Source organism: Solenopsis invicta, chromosome 1, assembly GCF_016802725.1.
Source record: "Solenopsis invicta isolate M01_SB chromosome 1, UNIL_Sinv_3.0, whole genome shotgun sequence".
In the NCBI taxonomy this organism is placed as follows: domain Eukaryota; kingdom Metazoa; phylum Arthropoda; class Insecta; order Hymenoptera; family Formicidae; genus Solenopsis; species Solenopsis invicta.
This window is the reverse complement of record NC_052664.1, coordinates 17,189,136-17,208,858: the sequence shown is the minus strand read 5'-3', so window position 1 is coordinate 17,208,858 and position 19,723 is coordinate 17,189,136. Positions and strand designations below refer to the sequence as shown.

General features: G+C 33.8%; 1 protein-coding gene across 3 annotated transcripts in view; it reads right to left on the bottom strand.

Moving 5' to 3' along the window:
* The window catches only part of LOC105197934 (TLD domain-containing protein 2), a 162,886-nt gene extending 143,491 nt beyond the window's left edge, over nucleotides 1-19,395 (bottom strand). Inside the window, exon 1 of one of the 3 annotated variants that reach the window (XM_026132185.2) lies at nucleotides 19,266-19,395. In XM_026132185.2, coding sequence (XP_025987970.1) covers nucleotides 19,266-19,285 — 20 coding nt within the window. In that variant the 5' untranslated portion in view covers nucleotides 19,286-19,395. Of the gene's footprint in view, nucleotides 1-4,099; nucleotides 4,582-19,265 lie in introns of those variants that run through there. The other 2 variants (XM_026132183.2, XM_039449840.1) reach the window with 2 other exon arrangements.
* Nucleotides 19,396-19,723: the final 328 nt, after the last annotated feature.

The following is a 19,723-nucleotide window of genomic DNA, read 5'->3' as shown; positions in this document are numbered from 1 at the left end:
ATAAATTCATGTCTGCGATCGTATGTTACTTCCGGCAGATTCTGGCGAGTGGTGTGTCACTTAGAATCATCTGGACGGATTAATCACCCGAGCGAGTCGGCTTCATTAATCGCGATAATTTTACAAACGACCGCGCCTACGCCAATTTCCACAGCCGGTGTTTTTCTCATCCAGCAGAGAATCCCATTAGGAGACACGCGATATAGATCGCGAGACAAATAAAATGGCGTATCACAAAAATTTATAAAAGCATCGATTGATGGAAACTAGCTAAATAATTCTATCATTAGTAAATTTGCATTACAATCAGGAAATTAATTGTCTGAACGAACACAGGATATAAGGAGTTTATTTTATGTTACAAATTCGCCAAATATTATAATTTTATTAGGGAAAACTCGATTGAAAGTGAAAACCTTTGCCAATAATGCATTTCCATCACAAATATTGTTTTTGATGGAAATGTATCACTGGCAAGAATTTTCATCTAAAAAATTATAATATGTTTGGTGAATACGCTTTGTTAAAACCAATCACAAAGATAACTTAATTTTCTGAATATTTGGAATACGTTTTATTTCATGCCTGAATCTTCTCATTTCTGAAATTACAATTCTATTGCATTCATTTTGTGATTTTTTTTTTATAATAACCATCTTTTTTCGGCAAATTTTATTGATTGAACAACAAAAATTAACGAACGCGTTAATTCCCGAGTTTCGGGTAACGATCAGTTTGGTTATTGTAGTCCAATTTGATCAATTTAATTAGTTCGACTGGGATGGCTCTCGTTATTGAAGAACAAAGGACACAAAGCGACGCGAACGAAAGATACAAAAAGAAAATTGCTTCACTGCTAATAATGAAATATTTTGTAACTTAGTAGTACGCAGATGTATTTTATTATTTCGTCGTCGCGCGCAAGAATAGAGGTCAGTACGAGGTATGGATTAAAATGTATTTAATACGTAATATTGTTTGTATGTGCGCTCTACAATAATCCCCATCTACGAAAACTGCGTGTATGAGTAAAGTATCAGCAATTTTGCGGCTTTCTACGAATAAAAAACCTTTTATAGTCAAAAGCCATTAAAAGAATCGTGTACACTATCCATGGTGATTTATGCGTGATTTATTTGCTTTCCAATTAATGTCGGATTTGTCATTTCATTTCCTCGAAATTGCGATGCTAACTCCGCGCGGAACAAATCTGTTTCCAGACAGATTCGAATTAGGAAGTTTCAAAACGCGATTTTAATGATTATACAGAGATTGAGCTTAACTTTATATTTAAAAGTTTAAATACACCCTACGTATTAAATATATACACAAATCGTAATTTTTAAATTAAAAGGAAACAATTGAAAGTTAAATTAAACATTCAGACTATTATAATAAAGCATTGATCCGTCCAACATCGTTGTAAGACATAAGCTCGTCAAGATAAATTCAAGATAAAGAAATAATATAGTAATTTTTTGACAGTCATTTTTTTTGGTCTTATAATTTTCGATCGTAATATTAATTACACTATTAATATTAGTTATACTAAAGTACAATTTAAAAGAATTCAAAAAGTACTTTAACCGTATCTATATACCGAGTTCGTAAAGGGGAAAAAAAAAAAATCACGCCTCGAATCGATGTCACGCAAAGCGACACACGTTTTAATTCGACGTTAATGCAAAACGTCCGGATGATCTCCGGCAAGGGTGAAGGTTATTATCCTTCGCTGGCAGAATTCCAACAGTCGAGTGCATTCGAGAAGAGTGCTTCCCCGACGTACTTAACCCTCGGTAGATTGAAAAGCGATAAAGCTCATCTCCTCCCCCCCTTCGCCACTCGTCGCGACGATGCGCGCCTCAATGAATCCTGTTATTCGATCTCGAAGAGATCGACTCGTTCCTTTATCTCTTGCACCGCAGCTAGTCTCGATAAAGTCTTCCTATGGTGTTACCGCGTCGCGTCTTGTCGTTAAAACGAAAAAGGGAATAAGAAAGAAAATAAAAAAAAAACAGTTCAAGAGAAATGAGATTGTCCGAATACCGTACACGAGTACTATTTTATGCCTAGACAAACTAGGCACTTGGCTAAAGCATGTTTTTGTTTTCGTACGATCCGTTAATAGCGACGGAAATAGATAAAATTACTATCGACACTACATCTAACGAATTATTTTACGTTATTCTTTTTCTTCGGACTTGTATTTTCCATTAATTTATATGAAAAAAATATTTACCTTAAAAAAAAATATATATATATATATATATATATATATATATATATATCTTTGTTACTGCTTTCATTAAAATATAATAAGCCTATCTTTATAAATATTTTATTTAATCAGATGTTTAGGCAGTAGAAAATATTTTGTAGTTCTGTTAAAACCAGTCCTTGTTAAAATTTTTAACATATCCAAGTGTTGCTTTAACATAACGTAATTATGTTATTTGAACATTTTGTGTGAAATTGATATTTAACATTTCTTAGCGTTAAATTAACACAATTTATGAGAGAATAAATAAATAATATAATAATATAATAATAATGTAGTTTTAAAACATAAAAGTTAAAATAAATAAATAAAATATGTGGCAACAAATTATAAATGGTAATTTTATTGAAAAAATATGTTTCCATACTCTGGTTCTAAACTGTGTCAAATCACATTTTTGTTTTAATTTTTTACATAATATTTATATCACCTTTTAACATATTTATTTTGTATCAAATTAACACAAAAATTTGAACGAGCCGTTTGTAACATACGATACGTTAAATTTAACACAAATTTTCAAACTGTCTTACTTTTTCTCATATTATAAGAAAAATAAAAAATAGTTATATGCGTGTAGAATTTGTAATAAACAACACGTATATTTTTAGCAAGTGTTAAATACTAGCAGCTCAAACAAAAGATGAATAAGCTTATTTAAGCCCAATAAATCACAAATAAATACAAATTGGCCTCCAGAATTATGTAGACTACACTTCGTCTTGTATTTCAATGATTTGTATCTCTTTTTATGCGAAATGAGACAGCTTCTTTTTCAAGTATTCTACAGACGAGGCATAGAAGTTAACAAAAGTCCACGTGCATGTAATTATGCGTAGCGATCGTTATCGCCGTAATTGTCCGTGTCAGCGTGGAAATAAGTCGCATGAATACATTGAAAGGACCTGAAAGGATTAACCATCTCCGGTTTCGCAATCACGAACGCAGTCTCCGTAAGTCTAGTTCATTCGCTTCCCCTACTTTGTCAACGATGAATATCATCTCAAATATTTTCGCGAGAAGAGGCGCCAAAATTGGCGAACAAAAAGTCTGCGCGCGCACGTGAGTGATTATCATCGCCGTAATTGCCCATCGTGTCGGCATGAAAATCGTTTTTATCGGTCGCGTCATCGCGCGCGCGCGCGCGCGTAACAGCGTGTTAATGCCTGTTTAATCAAGAAATACCCCGGTTCGCAGCGAGGACCACGTTTAGAACGACCGATTAAGATTTATTCGCATGCACGTCAACGATGCGTCAGTAGTACGTCAATAGCGCATCAGCTCCCCGATTGTTTACATGTAAGAATGCATCGGAACCTTCGCCTTTAACATTTATGTGAACAATCCCACATACGCCTAGATTTTGTTACTAAAAATCTCGCAATATCCACTGCAAACAAGCAAGAAAAAGAATTCCTTTTTATCGCACGACAGTTGACCGAAAATAAAATAAAATAAAATGAACACATAATGTGATATTATATGTCCACCGGTACAAGCTCGTACGTTACAACCGACAGAAAATTGCGATTGTAAACGCGAGGGTGTTAATTTTAATGATAAATTCTCCAGCCAATTTGAATTTTCAATTAAACTGTCAAAGCCCCAATATCCACAAAATATTCATTATTCACGAATATATGCAGACTTAATGTAGATAGATTTATCAAACTTAATGTAGATAGATTTACTCGCCTCATAGGCGGAACAAACAAATTTCGTGCTTCATCCAGAAAAACAATGCTAATAATTTCGCTGTCCCCGCAAAAAGAGCAATGTGAAACAATACGTCATACGTATATCCACTTTAATATTTTCCACCTTACTCCTTCACCTTATCTCGAACTTGATGCTGAAAACGTGTAAGCGTTTAGCAATTCACGCTTTCATTCATTCCTTTCGTCTTCATCTTTATTTAATCGTTTGACAAAGTCATCGTCATAATAATTTCTCTTTTTTTTTCCTCGAAATAGCAATAAAAACTCGAGATAAACAAAAGCGTACGAATAGATAACCGAGGGTGAAGAGAACGCGTACACGCGTTCAACCCTTTCTTCACCTGTGGTTAAATAGAGCCGCTGAACGGAGCCGGGAAGCTAATCGGAACAACTGACAACTGATTCTCTGGTCTCGTTCAAGATTGCAGCACTGTGAGAGCCAAGGTTAACTAATCTACGCGTAAAGTTAAACCGAGGAACCGAGGCTGTAAACGAGCGCGACGCAATCGAGATAATCGAGAACCGAGGCGCGATCGGACAAAGTCCTCGCGGAAAGATCGTCGCGAGGTAACTGACGTTTCACCGATGTTCAAACGGAAGCGCGCACCCTCCGTGCTTCGGGGGCACCCTCCCGCTCTACCAGCGGGGGTAACCTTTCCCACCCCTCGGGCCGAACGCGTCACGGCCTAACCCACCCTCAGCGACCCCAGGACCGTAGCCACCCCGTCGGGTGGAGACTCCACCTCCCTTCTCGCTACTCGTGTGTCTCGTCCGCCCGTCCCTCACGACGCAGATAGACGGGATCTGTTGTCGAGTTGCCAACGGAATGGACTCCTCCTCGTTTACCCGCCATTGTCTTACTCGTCAGTGTCGTCGCGACGGATGCATTGAGAAATTGCGTCGAACAAAACAGATAAGAAAGAGACCGTCCTGCTCCTTGCACGAGTAGCTTTTTTGTAGATCACTCCGATCTTTATTTCACCGTAAAAACATTGCTACCGCACCGTCGTTACGTCAATTCAACGATTGTAAAACTTTAAAAACACTTTGAAAACAGTTTACAACGAGAGGAAGCGAGGTTATACGGAATGCTACTCTACAACCCAAGATAGCTGTACTTTAAAAGCAATGTATTTAATTCAGTATCGGATGAGTGAAAATAATTTTCATTTATATTTTAAAAAAACCAAATTAAATCGACGCGCCTGTAACTGTACCATTGCAATAAAAGAATGATTATTTACGACATTGAGCTCTTGCAAAATCCTATCCATTGAATGCATTGAAATTTCTGTCAGCAACTGTGATAAACGTAATCATTTTAGATATGATTTTCTGCATTAGCAGCTGCATCGAGCAATCGATGAAACTTCTCGTACTAATAGCAAAAGATAAACAACGTACGCCCATATGCAACGACGATAAAAATATTACATCGCAAACGATGCAATGCGCATCAACGGAGTGAAGTTAAATCATCTGACTGATGCGAGTGAATACTTAATTCGTTCTCGATAACGCGCAAATCGAGTACGGATCATCGTAACTTTCTCGAAGGCTGACGGGGGTCAGCCAGCGTGGGAGGACGCGGTACTCAGTAGAGAGAAGGGAACCGTTAGAGAATATGTGTGTCTGTGTGTGTGTGTATGTGTGTTTGAGAGAGAAAGAGAATAAGAGAAAGGAGGGCAAAAGAGAACGAGAAAGAGAGAGAAAGGACAGTATAAGAGAGCGTAGTAAACGGAGAAGCACTGTATATAGACTCAAAAAGCCAAGAGAAGAGCAGAGGGTTGGTCGATGCCGCAAGGTCGTTCGGTATCGACGATCACCCCAGTCCCCTCTTGCCCAGACTGTCCCGATCCAATTGACGTTTCGTTACTCCACCACGATTCATTGAGGGCCAGCGTGTGACAGACGTTTCTAACCATCGGCATAAATCACACACGGTGCTACCAAAGGTGTGACTCTGCTCGATACTTTGTCACTCATACCGAGGCCAAGGTATCAATATATTCAATGTTAGGTCAGAGATAATCGATACTGCGATATTTTTCAATAAACGTAATAATCGTGGAGTCATTAAAAAATTGCAATCAATTTTTTTTTGTAAACATCAAATGAAAAGAGAACGTGATAATTATCAGATAATATTATTGAGGAATACCAAACTGACCATCGTTTACATAAAGCATCCTTGAAAATCTTATTAAAATATTACATTTCTTTAATTTACAATTAATAAAAGTTTTATAGATATAGCATTAAAAATCATTAATAAAAAAATAATAAATAATATAATATAAATAAAATATAAAAAAAAGTTCAATTCAAATTAATAATTAAGTGTAAAAGTTTAATACAAATCTTCAAGACTCGTTTTAATAATCGCAAAGTCTCTATTACTTTCGAACCTATCGCAACATTCTGCTAGAATCAATTTACAAATCTGATGTTTCAAGAAGATAACTGGATGCTAGGAAGCTCATCAGCTGATCAGCCGATTGATGTCACGCGTGGTTAGATAATTGTGATTAAAAAATCATATTACTACACATCGCTCCGGTACCGTTCGCAAGCAGCCAACTAGCAAAGTCCGTTGTTATCTATTAATAGCGAAATCTATCGCTGGAATTATTATTACCGTACTGGCGTGCATACACCTCTGTCAATGTCAGTTTATCCGTAACCCTTCGCCCCAACCACGAGAACATTATTGACGCACAATCCGAAAGCATGGCGGCAAATGCTAAATTAGCGATAAATCCCGATGTAGATAAACGTATAGATAATAGATATGTATGTAAATAGAAGTAAACGCATTTAACTCTCTGCATTGTATGCAATAAATATTATATTTAACAAATCGTATTCTATAAGAAAAAAAATTCACTGGCACAGCGTATTTCGGATTGTCGTAACAAATTTGATCAATTATTATAAAACAGTACAAAGGAATTTATTACAAACAAATTGAAATGATTAAAAATAACGTTATTCAAAAGAAATCTAATTTTATTAAATCAGTAAATTATTTCGCTATAATTAAACATTAATTTCAATACCATTAAAGCAATAATAAAATACGATAATAATAAAATGTTTTAGAAAATAAATAATTTTATATATAAATTTATTAAAAATTATATAATTAAATTAATTTCATTTCATTTCATTAATTACTAATTTTAATATTAAACAATTGATTATAATAGCAAACTTTAAACTTCCACATTAAATACGTAGTAGCAGTAATTTGCTGCGTCAGCAACGTGTTCTTTTTCATCGTGTATATATTTTTATAGTAAATATCTACGTCCAGATATATTTTTCTCCCTGAAAACCTATATCAGTAAATAAGATATTTATAAAACTAAGCTAATACACGCATTAACGTATGTTGCCTGTGCGTTGCCAAGTAAAAGCAATCTATTTCATCATTCGACATTCCGATTAAAAACAGCGCATCATTATTGATCGTTTATCAGTCTACCATTAACCATTGACTAATTATAATCGTACTATTGAATATGTCTCGCGAGTTTTATATAAAAGCGTACCCCACGTTTCATAGAAGACCTTGGACGTCAGTGCAACGAGAGGATATAATGAAAACGTGAAGCTCGACGAATCGAAAATAGAAAAAAAAGTAGGGAATATGTTCAAGCGACAAGGCCATCTTTAATGAGAATTCGGGCAATTTTTTTTCATTTGTTTCATAAAAACTGCGACTAAAATTCGAACATAAAACTCAATCTAAGGACTCTAATGAACTATTTTCTTGAGTCGCATTTAAATAAGCGCGAAAAAATACGAATAAAGACTTGCTTCAATAAAGATTTCGTGTTCATACTCTCTTGCTTGTCTGTGCTTGGCTTTACATGCTTTATATACTTATAAAATCACCGTTTGATCCTTAACAATAGATTTTTCCTCGTAATATGTTCAACAAACATTGTACAATGTTTTAATAACATACGCCCAGATTAGTCAAAAATTTTAAAATATAAAAATATCAAGCTAACGCAATTCCATAAAATATTTTACAATTTGAATTATATGCGCTCAATGTTGACCGTGAAATCATATGGAGTTCGCGCATTGATGTCCTAACTGTGCTTACATGTACATCTATGTCATCTGTTATTGATTTTCGGGGCTCAGGTGATATTGACTTTTATTGCTCAGCTGATCTTGTCTTTCGGTTACTCTTGTGCAAATTCTGCCTACACGTGCATGTAATAAACGAATTAATTCCGCAAAAAACAAATAATAAATATATTCACCCCTGAATTGTGTCGCCATGCGTGTCCATTGCCTTCCGGTTCTTTTCCTCCTTCTCTTTCGTTCGTTAGTCATTACTCACATGCACATTGTTCTCACGTAGTACTCACTCGCAATATTTAATTACGATCACGCGAGCATTAATTACCAAAATGTGACGATTACGCGACACTTTGCAAGGCACTCCCTGAATTAATCGCCCATATTTCATGCTTATTACAGCATAAAAAAATAATAATGCGAAAATATAATTACAATACAATCGCACGAAATTGAACCGTTCAATATTCGTATTGTCTCGTAAATTATACAGTGGGCGAACCTTGAGCGACGAAGGGATCGACATACATACGCCAATTTATGCTACACGATAAACAAATATTAAAGCGGGAAGGCCATGTAAACAGCTAAAAATTCAGCTATTATAAAATTTGAGAATTTATTGTGACGAATTAAATCAATCTTTCTGAAACCTTTATTATACTTTACTACTTAATTAAATATTCAAAAACCATTCTTGTTATTATAATGTATTTTTAAATATTAGAGTTGGAAGGCCATATGTAAAAAAAAAAAAAAAAAAAAAAAAAGTGCCGTGAAATGTAGCCCAAAAAATGTTCAAACTACAAACTTCTCTTTGCGTATACATATTCTTTAACATCTTCACAGCCCGAACCTACTTTTTCATAAATGTTTTTGCAACAAACTTTTAACGCTATTTGCTTAAAAAGACTTTTTCTTTTTCTTCTCAATGTCATCATTTTTGCAATTTTGCATTTTTTCGCTTCAAAATAGGTTCATGCTGAGCATATACTTGTTAACTAAACTTTCCATTTTAAATTTTTTATTTCAGATAAAAGCAGCAGCAGACCCGACACTCGACGCGTTTTTTACGTAATTGAATGTACATCCTTGTAACTTTGATATTTAAAGATATATTATAATAATAAAAGTGGTTTTCAAAGTAAACGTTTTAAAAAGATTGATTCAATACATTCCTCACAATAAATTCCCAAATTTTAGCTATATTTCTAGCTGTTTAAATAGCCTTTCTTCCGTAAAATACGAAGTTAATTACGACTGTACAAAATCATTAAATGTGAGTTATTTCATATTTGTGACGTTTGAAGATATTAATGACTGAAAGAAGCGAATAATAAATCCGAGTTAATGTTGAATTAAGCTATTAGGATGCGAAATTAAACGAAAATGAGTAAGTAAAATTTCGAATTGCACATTATAATATCGAACGATACGTGAAATAATTCTCTGCTAAATTGTGCGAGTACAAAAAATTTGAAAAATAGTACTTAAAAAACACTTAATTTTGACACAAGTGCCATCTCGATTTTTAGTGGAAGGCGTGTACTAACTTAACAGACATCGATTCGCGCATTATTTCATGTTCTCAATACAAAAAATAGTAGATACATTGTAAACCAGCGAAGAGCGCGACGCGAGATACATTTAAGTGTCCAAGTATTACGAAAGAAATTATTATCGCACGTTAATTACCGTGAAATGATTTATAATTTTCATATTGATTGTATCGACTGATTCTTCGAGTGGATAAATTGCATAAAATAGCTGCTTCGATAGGCACTCGTCGTTTCGATACGTTTACGACTCGTGAATCGTGAGAATTAATTAAACGCATGAGCTGATAATCGTTACTTGTTCACAAGGAATAACAGCGTTTCAAGAGATATGTAGTAATGAACCGACTAACGCGCCGCTGTCTGCCTACTTGGGTTCGCCCGGCGTCGTGCAAATGGCAATAAGGTGATCGCGTGTATGTACACAACAATACGCCGTACGTTAATGTAAACAGTGAGTACCGAGGGTCGTGTTGTTAAATCGACTCGTCGTTAAATCGCCACAAAATATTTCACATACTATTAAATAATTGCGCGTTGAATAAAATTACTTGTATTCAAATTAATTTCAGCAGAATGGACCGCGCACTTTAAATCTAACAATTGAAGAATAATAAAATTTACTCTCGTTTCAATCAAAAAGCATTTTATTGAAAAGTAAATAAAAAAGTATAATTTATTAAAAGCAAGTAAATTTATTATTACTACTCTTCTCTAAATACTCCTCAAACGAAGTAAAATCGTATATGTATGTTTAATAAATGAAAAATGAATTAAATTGCCTAAAAAAAATAGCAATTTAGTTCTTTATTTATTTAAATCACATAATTTTGTTACATCCTCTTAGGATGTCAAAATTTTAAAAATAAACAATAATAAATCTACATGTTTGTTTTCTATCTAAATGCAAAGTTTTTAAATTTAGTTTAAAAAAATGTAATAATTCTTTTTAAATAAAATAATTGCTTAATCAGTTTTGTTTAAACAAAATTAAATTATATGCGTAATTAAAATTTGCTATTAACACTGATGAATCAGCGATATCAGCTGTGTGTATAATATGACATGAAACATGTAAGATAAAATCAGCTGAACAATAAATGTCAATAACAAGTAAAAAACCGATATACGTGATATTATACGCATGATATCAGTAGTTATTTATCATTTATATCGTTTATATAACTCGAAACTAACCTCCATATTGTTTAGACTTTAATCTTCAATTAATCGTCAGAAAACGTTATTAAAATGTTGTAAGACATTGTGTACGCCTTTAATCAAATCTTTTAATGGTCGTTATTTCGTACACAATGACTGAAACCTCACGAACTTCTTATTTAATCAACAACGTATGGAATGTACGTTTAAGGTTTCGCATTGATATATATTCTAAAGAGAGAGACGAGGAAAAATTTCAAAAATAATACTAAGTAATAATATCATTACAGCGCCAATCTTCTTGATAAATATCTCTCTTGAGCCAAAATGGTAACGACAGTAAATTATTATATTTTATCTGATTCCGCCTCATTTATAGTACAAAGCATACAAAGCTAGAACGAATAATATTCATAATTCGTGATAAAATTGATACAATTCCATGTTTGGAGCAAAGCTTCACACGCAAATTATAAATTCGATCTACTTCAACTTTAAAAGCTTCATACGATGTGTCAATTGAATGATTATTGCGAATAGAAAATCGCGGCACGGAATAAACGATGAAACGTCGCGGTTTGTCGTCATTCTCACGGAATTATCTCGGAAAAAATCAGCGACAGGAAAAGCTTGTTTACGGAAAAGCGGACACAGTAGCTTATCCGACTACGAAAACACCCCTCCACGCATGACACACGTAGTGGCTGCATATAATCAGCTATGGGCTGCGCGCGTATGTACATATGTATCTAAGCAAATGAACTGAGATACACCATCGCAAACATTCGCGCGGAATGGACGCCGCAAGCAAAACGGGCCGTGTCTTATCACGACCTTCTTTTGTACGACTCCTCTTTTGTCAGTATCTTAACGACCATTGCGTTTTCGATAATAAACATCAAGAAGTTCTCCAGAGCGATTGAAAACTTTAAATGGGAATGAGATTAAATTTAAAAAAAAAAAAAAAGAAAAGAAAGTTAGAGCTAAGAAAAAATTATGCATAAAGATTATATCAAAAGTGACCGGTATATTAAAATTATTGCGAGATACTTAGACCCATCTTATTTCAAAGTTGAGATTTTTATTTCTTCGTTATACATAATTTATGCAATTTTAGTAAAAACATTTATATTAATTCGTTAATAATTATTGCACACATAACGCACATATGTACGATAAATCAAACAGAATAAAAAAATTTACACTTTCTCTTATGTGTTGATTCATCGTGTCGCGTTTGAGCGCGATAAAAATGTATCTGACACGATGTCAATAAATCGAAGAAATCGAGGACAGCTTGTAGCAAGCCGTAGAAATTAATATAATTTTAATAAATTCAATTTTTTCGATGTGGCACACTGCAGCTTGCGTTAATTATTGCAATTATTGCGTGATTTATTCAGCAGATTTATTTTATGCATTTTGCGTGAAACTATCCCAATTTCAAGTTTTAATTATAATAGAAGAACAATGATAACCGTTCTTTGCGCAATTACATATGCATGTAACACGCCAACTAGTCCAAATTCCGGAAATAAAAATGAGCAAACAAATTAATTTTTCTTTTTCTTCCTTATGTTAATTACTAAAGGTAAAATATTATTTAAATGAAAGTTAATTAGTAATATAAAATATAATTAATTATATAAAATATAGAGTAAAAACTTGTATTAAATCTAACTTTTATCTAGAAAAAATTAACGTAAATCCAATTAATTTTCCTTCGATTTATTTTACGAAAAGCAGTGTACTTTCAAGTTAATTCGATATAAATTTTAATAACTCTTCTGCTAGAACTTTTAGCTAAGGTAAGATTATCAAATAGGATCATAATTAAACCATGTGACTTCAGTGAAAGCAAAGGAACTACTTCTTGCTTCATCTTTCTCCGTTGACATCAAACGCATAAACGTTACCATGCACCAAAGTGCGGCGCTGTTCTAATCAAAAATTGCATAATTCAAATGGCACTCGGACGGTTATTGCGCCAAAACAATCCTTTCAATAGGCACGGTTAAGCCGTGACAAATATTCATTAATATTTCCGTTTGTTGTACGCATACATTGCACATACGTTTACACATGAGTATACTTGAAAATTAATCGAATCTATGTTCCCATGTTCCTTATTCACAGTCGAATCGATATATAAACAATGTAATTTAGATAAGAAACACACCGTGCATGTTATTTAAATTAAAACTTCAAGGTAAAAAGATTACTTCATTTTAAAAATATGTGTTAACTCAACGAAAAATTAAATTGAATTTCGTTTCACGTAAATTTTCTTTTTCAAAACACGAACATATAAACAAAAAAAATGTTAGGCTTGAACGTTACGTCATTTCTCTCATCCGATCCGATAATTTGATCTATGCAGTGTTTTGTTACTAATACTACACTAATTTTCTTAAACTGAGTAATCCGACATTTTTATGGCTTCCAAAATTAGAAACTATTAATCATTTCTGTAACCAGCACGTATGAAAATTTACTGATAAGCAATGACGGAAACAGAACGGTGGCCGTAATTAATATACGTTAGCTCTATGAGATAAGTAATGTGAACAGAAGAGTAAAATTTACCGAGAATCTTGGCATCTTTTCTGTTCGTGATAGAACACGTGTGCTGAGTTTTACAAAACAGACAATCTCATCTTGTAAGCAGACGTTTCTGATAAGACGACATCTGTATAACTAAATATAGCACAAATGAATATTTTAAATAAAAAAATGACAGTAAAAAATTTATTTAAATTATTGTATTTTATTAATTACTACTAAATAGGACACATAGAAGTGTACGTAGTATATGTACTTTTTAATGCGTTTTTACGAGATTAAATAAGAGTTGATAACAATAAAGTTTTAGGAAAAAGATTATGAATATTTTAATCTCTATCTAAATAAATAAAATCCTTTATTTAAATTTGAATCAATAAAAGCTTACTGATTTGCAATGCTATATTTGTAACTTATAATTGTGACTATTTAGTGGCAATGATTCCGATTAAGAAAGCGTACGAGGATACTCTCACTGACCGTTATCAGTGAAAGACAGTGGATATATAAGAGACTGATATAATTACAAGTATAGACTGATTTCTATACAAGTATAGAAATCAGGTTATTCATTGTTTTTTAGTCAATAACAAACTGATTCTGATTTAGAGAGCAATGAGGCAAAACATGTCTAGTAGTCAAACAAAATATATTTTGAACGTTAAAAAAGCAAAATAAATTACACAATAATAATTTGTACTAGACCATTTAAATGTAATTAGTACACAAATAAGTAAAAAAAAAAAAAAAAGTCAACTAACGATCGAAGGCTAGATTGGTGTCTAATATTATTTTATATGTATGTCTTAAATACATTTTTAGTTTTTTTAGGCACTAAGATTTACGATCATTAGTTGACGGGTCTTTATTATTAAAAATAAATAAAAATATTAGAAAATAATTATTAATATTTAATTATTAATATAAATGTAATTACGTTACAATATATCAAAATTAAATTATAAAAAATTACATTTATATTTGGAAAATCATACAGAATTTTTTTATTAATTACGTATTTAAACGTAATCACATATATTCACAGCAACGGACTTCTAGAACTTGTTCGACCTCCACAATACGGGAATCGAATATGAAACATCCCTTAGTTTTCAATATTTCATCGCGAGACACCCGGTATATAACACATGTCTCGATATCGTATACATCTTCTGAGGAATCTAGCCCAAATATCGACCGCTGCATAAAGTCTATACTTACACAGCATGATACGTAATACAATTCGACATGTATGTATTATAAAACTTGACGATTGCTTCGATTCCTTTCGAATTCACACGAGTTGAAACTTGATTTATGCAATCGATGCATAATCGTCCTATCCGCACGCCACAAACAGAATTCTACGGAAACGTTTATATCGATTACCATAAACAAAGCACGTCGCTTTAATGTACTTTAATAACCTAGTAATTTAATAATCAAGTCTTAGTAATCAAAACGTCGAGCGATCAATAAATCGAAATTAATCGAGTTGACGAATTATGCGAATTATGCTGACCTCTCGCACTCTGTAATATTGTCGGTTTAAATAATAACATTTTTTAATATATAATATATATGTACATAACCTATACGTATTAAAATATACGGAACTATCGGGGTTCGGGGACTATTCAAGTAGGAAATACTATAAAATATCATCGAATTATTCGACAGTTACGTTCGTTACGGGAAACCGTCCATCAACGAACGAGATATCGTGTGTCACTGTCGCAAGGTGCAATAGAAGTGTGCTGAGAATACTCAGAAAATGGCATTCGCAACAAAACGTCATTTTAGACGCTACATTATCGCGCATTTGTGTATGCTATGCGGAAAAATGCACGGTACGAAACCACACAGCGAAACGCGTATAAGCCGCCACGGCCGTAGCAAAAGGTTGGGTTCAGGGTGTGCGTTGCACACTTGTGTGCGTTGCCCTCTTCCACCACTAACACTTGCTATAACCTGCCACTTATCAACAATAGTAACGAATGACAAAACTTATGTACAAAGCTCGAAAAGTGGAAGCTCGATAAACGCGCAAGGTCCATTTTAAATCCGATAAATAAATAAATAAATAAAAAATGCAAATTGCGTCAATGTATTGATAAATATAATCCAAAATAAACTGAATATACGCGCATATATTTCAATAATTGTATAAATTACGATACCGCGATGTTATTTTAAAAACCTCGCAATGTGCTTGTTCAAAAACTCATGTTATTGTAATACGTCAAACGTCAATAGCTCTAATATCTGATACAATTACAGTACACTGTAGTATATTTAAATTCTCCCTCATTTCGAGCCGCTCGGAGACCAAATGTATGGAATAAAAAATAGAGAAAATTAACGAGATCGTGGGATTATAACTACTTATATGTTCTAAGAAAGTGAAGAAAAGTAAGTTGAGTTCATAAAAATGGAGTTGATTAATTAGGCTCGTTTCCATTTCGCGCACTGTTGCTTCGGGCCCAGACTTTTCGCACCCGATCCTGCGCGCGCGAGCTGGCACCCATAATTTCGCGCTCATTATGTGGGCGTAGAAAGACCGTGATCCTTGTAGAGGACGTTTCCAAGTAGCTTTCAACAAGAGGCGCCCGTGCAAATCCACTTTTCAATTCGCGATCGCGTTACTCGTCGGAATTTACACGAACGCATTTTACTCGACGATTTGGTCACGCGATTAGTAATTCTACATTATATGCAAATTTTTTATACGCTTACGACGTTATTCCAAAAGCATCGATCGAGGTTAATTGAGGTTTATTTAGATTTCTTTTTAGTTTTATTTCAGTACAACAAAATTGAAATAACCTAAATAACTAAATTCCTACGGAGTTTAATTGATTGAAAAATTATTTAAATTTTTACACCGAGAAAAAAGTTTATTGACAAACTAAAATATTTAGTTCGACACGCGGAGAGAAAAAATATCTTAAAAATTTTACACAAAAAAATTTTTACTTAATTTCGTAGAAAAATTATTTTTTTGATGAATTCTAATAGCTCATTGACTTGCAATCAAGTAAAAAATTTTTTAACTAAAATATCTATATAAATAAAATAAAGAAATAATTTTTAATCAAGTATTTCTTTTCTTCTTGGCTTAGAAAATATTTACTGTTAAATTATTTTCATATTTAAGATAATCAAATTTTTAATCCAAGAAAACAATTTAAGTTTAATAATATTACTTATTTGTAAAATCATTATTCAAATGTAAAAAAAGTAATATTAAAATTACATACTTAAGATAATATGTCTATTTATTTAAATATTTTTATTTAAACAGAACTGTTCTAGAAAGAAACGCTTACATCCAAATATATGGTTTTAAAAAAACGTATTTTTTCATTTAACCAAATTTTTCTCTCTTCAACTAGATATTGAGTTGATTTGATCCAACATATTTATTTAATTGTATAAAAAGTTTATTCATGTCAATCATTAACATTTTTTAATCAAGCAAGAATTAATTAAACCAACTCAATATTTAATTGAACGTATAGACTAAATATTTTAGTTTTTCTCAGCAAATTTTTTTTTCTCAGTGTATAAATATAGCTCGAATATATCTTCCATTATTTTATACTTTGCATTAATTTTATTGCGATATTCGACATTTTAAATAAAATATCTCATTAACTTTAATTTTCATCATTTCCCACTGAACAAAATAACACAAGCTTATCAGATCAAATTAGTTTTGCAAATAAAGTGCTGTTTATATTATAGATGTATATTTAAAAATAGATTATTATGTCAGTATTTAATGCAGATATAATATTGATTAAAATACATTCTGAATTTAAAAGCGTGTATGTCCCAATCCCCCTTAAAAGCATATTTTATGCGCTATTGTTATTTATATCCGTAGAAATACAATAGAAATATCGATCAGAATGTGCCGTTTCGACTTCGAGATCGAATGTATTTTTCTCGAATTCGTGCGTCATCGATTTAGATATAACGGCATATCGGAGATACTTCGTTAGTATTACATATAATAGAAATTTCACCTGTCTACATTTGCACATCTGCGGCACGCGGCCATAGCTACGTTATAGTATAAAGACAACTTAATGAACAAAGTGTCAACTTTCAATACAGCGCGGAGAAAGCGCACATCAATCCTGCATTTTCAATACGAATTCGACGTCGTGTCGGTGCTACGTTTCTGCATTAAAAGTCGATATGTCTCGAAATGAACGTCATTCCCGCGACCGCAAATAAATTAAATTAACTCTCCGAGATCCAACTGGAACTTCGAAGGCACAAGGAAATTTCCAATTTTGAATTATTTGATACACGATAAACGAAAAGGATTGACTCCCTGCCCTAAAATAAAACTTGTTAATAATGAGAATTTATTGGCCAAATGACGCCGTATTTCGTCAATTGTGTTTAATACAGTAACAAGTTAAAGCCGAGTGCATGCCACCTGCAGTGATCCGATTGGACTGGTGAAATAGCATTTCGTGCAAGTAAATTGCATTTTTTATTAATTTTAGCCTTAATTTCGACAAGTAATATAAGCAAAAAATGATTTGTATTATCACAAAAAAACAGATATTCGGAACAAAGCCATATTGAGATAACAGAATGCTCTATAGAAAATAGAGAAATTTTCTTAAAAATATAATAAAATATAATAAATAAATGTGATAAAAACCTTTTAAGTGAGCAATTTTATAATAAAATCTGATTTTCTTTGCAAAAAGTATTTTTTTTCAATTTTAAATTACTTTTTCTTCTTATTTTTTACAAACGCAAATTACTAATTTTCATGTTATCAAATAATTATATGTTTTCAAAGTAGGCATCGTTACACTATTTTTTTCTCATAAGTACCAGCCTTCGACTATTTGAAGTTAAAGAGATTTTTTTTTATGCACGTATAAAAAAGTTATGATTTTCTTAATGCAACAACGAATTCTGTCTCAAATTCGAAAACGTGTAAAAAAAAAGTGAAAAACGTAAAATATTTATGAAATCGTATTCCGGAATGTTGGAAGAGTATACCAGAATTTTTTTCAGATTTTTTTAGAGCCTAAAAGCTCTTTCAAAAAACACTATCATACACAAGTGGTCCAGTTAGATTGGGAAAATAATAAAAAATACGTTGAACCGCGCAGGGTTAAACAAAAAATTCGATGATAAAGCAATTAGACGTTCCGATGCGATACTGGCAAATTCAACCGTAATTCCCTGCGCACTATAACCTCGCCGTAACGTTCCTTCGCTGTCAAGAATGATGACGCAGGTCCCGAAGGACACCGCGCGCTTGGAAGCTCATTTCGGGATCGGTTTCATCAACGTCGGTTTAAACTTAACTCTCATCCCTTTCTACAGCTCAAGTTTTAAATGAAGACGCGGGGGTGGGGTGGGGGGGGAAACAGTTTAAGTATTTCTCTCCATTAACCGACGGTACAGCGTCGATTATTTAAATACCCCTAAACGTTTTAATTGCGAAACTCTTTCATTAGAAACGAAATCTTCGGGATATCAATGATGCAAAACCACGTTTCGCGAAAGACTTTTAATAAGAAAATATTCAACTTTTATCTCATAGAACGTAATAAGAAAGCAACGCGAGCGGGGTGACAACTTCTGAAATGTTAAACCGCGCGACCCGCACGGGTTCGTTGATAGTTGAACTACGCATTTGTTAATATTGATCGACATTGCTGATACCGATCAGCGTCGATCGGAAAAAGGCTCAAATATATCCGTGTATATCGAGAATCAGATCTCGAATCGATTTAAATCGTGTCGCACCACGCTGTCGTACTTTTCCCCCTCTCTCTTTTTTTTTCGCAGAGAGTTCGCCTTTCGCGGCGCAAAGAACGCAATGAGAGTAAAGAAAAAAAGCTCGCTCACATTTTGCCTTGGTCCGCCATCCCCGGTTAACCGTATCCGCTGTTGGTCGCCCTCTCGAGCCCTCTCGGTGGTGGTGGTGTCGAGCTCTCTCCTCCTCCTCCTCCGCCTCCTCCTCCTCCTCGTCCTCCTCTTCCGACGGAGGAGCTCCAGTGCCTTTCGGCGGACAACTCCAATGAAGGAGCTTTCCCAGATAGCGGCGACGATGATGAACGTCGAGGTAACCGAGGATCTCGTCCCCGGGGACGCGACGAAGATCCACGACGATCACACAGGAAAATCGCGACGCATAGAGCCGGCCGCGCATATACACACACGACGCAGCGCCGCGCGACGAATACCACGGGCGGTCGAGGGGAAAGAAGGGAATGGAGAGGGGTGGGGAAGGGAGGAACGGCGGCGAAAAGTGACAGGAACGCGCCGCGTGCGGGCGGAATTTTTTCGTTACTCCGATGGCTCCG